This window comes from Zea mays, chromosome 4, assembly GCF_902167145.1.
Source record: "Zea mays cultivar B73 chromosome 4, Zm-B73-REFERENCE-NAM-5.0, whole genome shotgun sequence".
Taxonomy (NCBI): Eukaryota; Viridiplantae; Streptophyta; class Magnoliopsida; order Poales; family Poaceae; genus Zea; species Zea mays.
In genome coordinates this window covers 238,773,517-238,779,413 of record NC_050099.1, presented here as the reverse complement: position 1 = coordinate 238,779,413, position 5,897 = coordinate 238,773,517, and the positions used below count along the sequence as shown (strand labels likewise).

At 52.9% G+C, this 5,897-nt stretch overlaps 1 protein-coding gene across 1 annotated transcript; it reads right to left on the bottom strand.

Moving 5' to 3' along the window:
* Window positions 1-734: 734 nt before the first annotated feature.
* On the bottom strand, window positions 735-5,344 carry LOC103654804 (beta-galactosidase 4). The gene is made up of 16 exons (XM_008681616.4): window positions 4,795-5,344; window positions 4,491-4,699; window positions 4,337-4,403; window positions 4,101-4,193; window positions 3,853-3,996; window positions 3,639-3,727; window positions 3,432-3,537; window positions 3,250-3,337; window positions 2,984-3,102; window positions 2,716-2,880; window positions 2,433-2,605; window positions 2,215-2,324; window positions 2,014-2,123; window positions 1,690-1,905; window positions 1,387-1,592; window positions 735-1,307 (listed from the first exon to the last, which is right to left on the bottom strand). Exons 1-16 carry the CDS (start codon window positions 4,999-5,001, stop codon window positions 1,199-1,201), a joined length of 2,211 nt encoding a protein of 736 aa, XP_008679838.1. The 5' UTR covers window positions 5,002-5,344; the 3' UTR covers window positions 735-1,198.
* Window positions 5,345-5,897: the final 553 nt, after the last annotated feature.

Sequence of the window (5,897 nt, the reverse complement as noted above, 5' to 3'; positions counted from 1 at the left end):
TTAAGGAGTTGTTTAGAGAACTATCGAGGTGTTAGTTCCAAAATATCGTTTTCCTATGAACCTCTACAAACATATATCTACATTCAAAGTAAAAAAAAACGTTATTATTTTTAGATGGAGATGGAGGGAGTATATTTTGATTAAGATGTTAGCCTCATGGGTTACATGCATGCCATAAGAATTTTCCCCAAATTTTAACTGATGTTTAGTTATTTGCACAGCACTCTGGCAATGTTATTTATGGACTGAAGAGTCCCCAGTCTCGTATAGCTCACGAGCAATTAATACAGTTCTTCCAGGTTCAGTAACGCCATTGCTGCACTGCGGCAGACAGAGGCGTTACCAAACAAAACTCTTGTTGGCGCCCACCTTCATTGGCTTGCCTTCTTCTTCCCGCCTCAGGCTTTTACAAAGAGAAAACGTGGGTCGGAGGTCCTATCCTGCCACCATTCTGATTCGTGCAGCTCAACATTATATGACACAGTCACCCAGTCCCATTGATGAATTGGCGGAGCGCCAACTTTTTCAGTCCCATTGGATGCTCGTCGTCGTCGGGGTCAGTCACATTGCGGCAGATGCAGCCAAAGCAACAGAGTGCAGTGCCGACCTGCAAGCCTTCCCATGATTCACAGTTTTACGGTTTTACCACAGTGAATACTATACAGTGTTGTACATACCAGTCCAAGATTTGGTTTTTTTTTTCCAAATGCCAACAACATTACGACAGCAAAATATAGCCATGGACAAAACAAGCTCAGTTTTGTATTTCATGTTCACGTCTTCAAAAAAACACAGCAAGCAGCAGCAAACACCCGCTGCCAGAGTGCCAGTTACATGAATTGAAACAGTTGAATTGAATTGGCCTCGAAGTGTGTGCCGCGCCGGCGCAGCTAGCTAGCTGCCGGTCCTGCCGCCGCACTGATGGCCGGAGACCACCCAGGCACCCACCCTCTCCGCTCTGCACTTAAATGCCATCCTTACCTTCCCCTTGCAGTATAACCATTGCTATCACGCGAGTGTAATGTACGGTGTCGTGTGTATAAATACGGTCCGCGAATACGGCATGGTCGGTATGCTTGCTCCTCCTCGCCATGGCCTCACCTCACTAAACAAATACCAATCGATGTATATACTCGCACGTCGGAGTATAGTATACATGTACGAGTTAGATGCAACGCGTGTCGTTCGCCTGCCTTGTTCACGTAGTCCGTGTCGCGAGACTGACGCCGGCGAGGTCGCCGCCGTACTCCTCCAGCACCACCAGCAGGTTCCCGCTCGGCTTCAGCCACGACCGCGGCACGTGGTACCTGCAACGCAACGCCAACGCAACGCAAGTGTGAAAAATCCCATGCGCGCGTGCTCTCCGTGCGAAACAAGTTCGCATACCATCTCTGGGAGAGGTCGCCGCAGTTGGACGTGCACTGGTCCTCGCGGTACGTCCCGGCGTAGCTGCACCGCCCGCAGCCGCGGGAGTGAGCCCTGTACGACCAGTAGCGCCCGGCGTGGCGCCCGTTCACCCACACCTGGCCCTTGCCCATGCTGCCCATGTCCAGGGCCACCGGATCGCTCCCCGCCGGCGCGTTGAACAGGGCCTGCTTAATTCGTCACACCAAACAAAAAGGATGTATATCACTGCCACGCTGCCTTGCCATGCATCTCTTCAGATCGCTGACGGATGGATGGAAGAACCTTGTGCCAAGTCAGCGGCTGCGTGCCGCCGCCGGGGCCGGCCCATTCCACGGCGGAGCTTCCGGTCACGGTGTGGAGGCCGAGCGACTCGCCTTTCAGGCCGACCTGGTATATCCATCTCTGATGGCTCAGGTCCCTCTTCCCCTCGTTCAGGCCGGAGAGGGTCACTGGCCCGAGGACGCCGACGTTCCACAGCTCGAAATGGTCACCGTTGTTCTACAGCACCACGCCATACAGTATATACTCAGCGTTACAAGCGTTCCTCTGCAATGCAAGATGGCTTTTTTCGTGGCACTGCGTTGGCCCTGTGATCAGTCAACTTACAGGAAGGCCCACTGCTGAGCTTAGAATGGAGATCTTGTTGCTGCCCTGCCACATCTTCACATACCCACTGAATGTTAGCTTCGGGTTGTCGTAGCCGCCGTAAACAGATCCTGCAGTATAAAAACATTCTATCAGTATAGTCCTCGTAATGACCCGATTGGAAACAAAATGATGCTAGAGTGTAGAGAGAGAAGTTAATACCATATGACCTCCCATTGACGAACACCTGCATGGAGTGTCCAGCAGAGTACACACTGAGCTGAGGCCACTGGCCAGACTTGAGGAATCGTTCGTTGGAACCAATGTTGACACTGCAGCGAGCATAATTCAGAGTTTAAAGATAAATCCATCAGGTTTCAGAAAGAAGTGGTTCGAACGATGAAGACTGGCTTGTAGAGGCCCAGCCACCAGTCACTCACTGGGTGGTGTACCACAGGTAGTCCGACTTGTCCCATGTCAAGCTGAGCTGCTCGATCAGGCCATCCCTTGCAAACGCGCTGTCATCCAGCGAGTTCGTGTCCTCGCTGTAGGACTGCCAAGCGAAGCGATGCATCACCGGGCTCATCTTCGGCAGCAGAGTCGGCTCCTTCACCTACACGATCGTCGCATTTTTCTCATTAGACAGACTATACATCGCATCTGTCTTGTCCTATATAGATAGAGAACGAAAGATTCAGCCTTGAGTATTATGCTCTCGCTCACCGTCGCGGTGTTGAAGACTGCGGTTTTGCAGTCGGGCAGAATGCTGATGGACCAAGCCGGGAGGTCATAGTGACGCCCGTCAAACCTGATCCTCACAGCAGATTTAACGTGGTAGTTCGACAGGAACGCAGCACAGGCTCCATTCTTTGACTTGAAGACATATGCCTGGAAAAATCGACCGGTCCATGAATATCTGCTGGTGTTTTTTGTTCTTGCATTTGGCACAATCGCATTGCCACGTGGGGGAAATCCGTAGCGAAAGTTTAACCTTTTCGTAGTTTCCAATAGATCGTATCGTTGGATCGCCAGAAACCAACGCAGGCTCGGCCTGCTTGATAGCTCTGTGCATGTTCCTCAAGTGACCCCATTTCGGTTGCCTGAGCAGACCTGCAATGTACACCCACCCACCCCCCCAGAAATTCCAGGTGTGGACGACAGACAGGTAAAAACCACACTGTGAACTTTTCCGACAAATATCTCTTGGCAGCCGATGGGAATTCAAGTTTATCAAAGATGGCAACAACCACTGCATACCAAACTCGTCAATGGGGGCATCGTAGTCGTAGCTGGTCGCGATGAAGGGGCCACCGGCGGTGCGCCCAAAGTTCGTTCCTCCATGGTACTGCGTCGATCGATCGGATTCAGAACATGTAGATGTGGTCACAGCAGCAGCAGCGAAAACAGCATTGGTGTGACCAGCATGGCGGCGTGCTCACCATGTAGTAGTTCACGAAGGAGCCTCCTTTCTGAACGAACCGTGCCACGGCGAAGGCCAGGTCCTCCACCGGCCGGTGAGGCGCCGCGCCGCCGAACTTGGTGAACCTTTGGTGTTGGAAGATTATAAAAAGAAAAATCAGGCCATTCTCAGATACCGAAACGCGTTTTTCGGGAGATCGGCATGGCTTGGATCAAGGGGGGAATACCATCCAGTCCAGGCTTCGGTCCACATGGTCGGCTTGTGCTTGTTGTTTGGCGTGAAGTAGTCGCAGTAGAAGCCATTGCAAGTGTTGATCTGCAGTGACCGGCTTACACAGAGTAAGAACTGGAAGCTGTTAAGCTGCACATAAGAAATCCAGGTACTCGACAGTTGATCTGCACATCAGCCATTGCAGCGTGCGTGCGAGCAACCGAACATACCACGGGGTCCGGGGCGTCATCCTGCTTGCACATCACCCACGGCACGCCGGCGTTGGTCCCGACAGCCATCTGGGCCGCCCAGTGAGCGTATGGCTTGCCGCCACTGCCCACGACGGACTCCATTGGCCCGAACTCGTTCTCCACCTGCGCATAGCGCGTGGCCGGATGAAGGCTCTAAAAGTTCTGCTCCAGTTTCGAGTTGCGTTTGCAAGTTTGCACTGGAAATGTGACGGTGGTGTGGTGCACACCTGAGCCATGATGATCGGGCCTCCCTGCCACTCGAACAGCCCCTCCGACTTCATCATGGACACTATCTTCTCCACGAACTTCTGCATTGCCGCCTGCCGTTAAAAAAAATAAATAAATCAGGCACACATCACTGCCACCCCAATTGGTGCAAAGTGAAAGAATGACAAAAAAAAATTGGCCATAACCAAAAAAAAAACAATTCAAATCTCTTTGGGTGAAACTAGAACACTGGTACCTTGAATGGGCCATTGTCTGTCCTGAACCTGATGCCCGGCACATACTTGAGCCAAACTGGAAAGCCACTGAAAAAAGAACAGGTACAGACGTCGGCTACGATTTTCAGAGTCTGCAAGAGTGTTGTGTTGGTACTTGGTGGTGGTGGCCGGTACCCGAAGTTCCACTCCGCGCAGACGTAGGGGCCGACGCGGAGGTGGACGTAGAGGCCGGCCTGCCTGACGAGCTTGACGAAGCGGACGAGGTCGTAGCGGTCGGCGAAGTAGTACTGCCCCTGCGCCGGCTCGTGCCCGTTCCAGAAGACGTAGGTCTGGACGACGTCGAGGCCGCCGTCCTTGGCCTTCTGGATCAGCCCGGGCCACATCTGCATCCGGCTCGGAGAGCACGAATCGATCAGTCGAGGCGAGACTAGAGACGGCCGTGGAGGACATGGAGGGCGAGCTCGCACGAGCACGGTACCTCGGGGGCGCTTCTCGGGTAGTGGATAGAGCCGGAGATGAGGATGCGGCGGCGGCCGTTGATGACGAGGGAGCGGTGGTCGTACGAGACGGCCGCATTGGCCGCGGACGCCAAGAGGGCGGCCGCCAGGAAGACGGCGAGCAGGATGCGACTACTGCTACTGCCCCCGCCGCTGCAGGTGACAAGACTACGCGGCGCTGCGGCCATGGCGCCCGCCGCCCACCTCGCCGCTCCTCTCCTCCTGAAAGCAAAGCTCCCTCCTTGGCTGGCCTTTCTCGCTCCTGGAGCAGCAGTGGGCAGTGACCTGCCGCTTCTTTCTTGGCCGAGTGCGAGTGGAGTGGCGATGGGATGGATGGGAAGGGCGTGAGGTGGCGAGTTTTTTTATCTAGACTAGAGGAGGGCGGGCAACTGCGACGGGGGAATTTTAACCCCCGTTTGCATAATCTTGTTTGTGCCGCCGCTTTTTGGATTGGTTTGCCGCCGGCGAGGTGCCGAGCTTGGGCCGTGGAGTGTGTGCGCGCGTCCACGGGAATGGTGGAGTGTGGGGGAAGAGAGATGCTTTTTTTAAGAAAAACTTATTTTAACTATGTCAGAAACACTGGCGTATGGACACCAGTCACCTCACGTCGTATCCAGATATCACCGCACGTCCAAAGAACACGCGTTTCGAGCAACACACCCATACACGCGCGTTTCAGAAAGAGTGACGAGAGAAGTGAAGGGGAAAAAAAGAGGTGGGCCCACAGCATAGCCAAGCAGCAAGCACCTGTCCGTGTTCCCTTTTCCTTTTTTTTTGTCTTTTTTCCGTTAAAGTTTTGGACCAAAACTCTTCAAATTTGCCGTAACTGCGTGGTGCCGTGGGGGTCTATAGAATGGTAGAAGATGGAGACTGTGAGTGACAAAAAAATCCAAAAAAGTTCTAAGGAAGTTTTTTTGTGAAATATTTATGTTTATGCATAAATGGTAAATCATGTCAAATGACAAGGATGTCAGTTATATGGATGATAAAATTTGAAGAACGAGGACTTTGGTTGCTCGAGGTGCTAGTTCTGCTACTTGGAATCAGCCCTTTTGTGATCTTAAGGCTGTCCGCAGCCACGGAC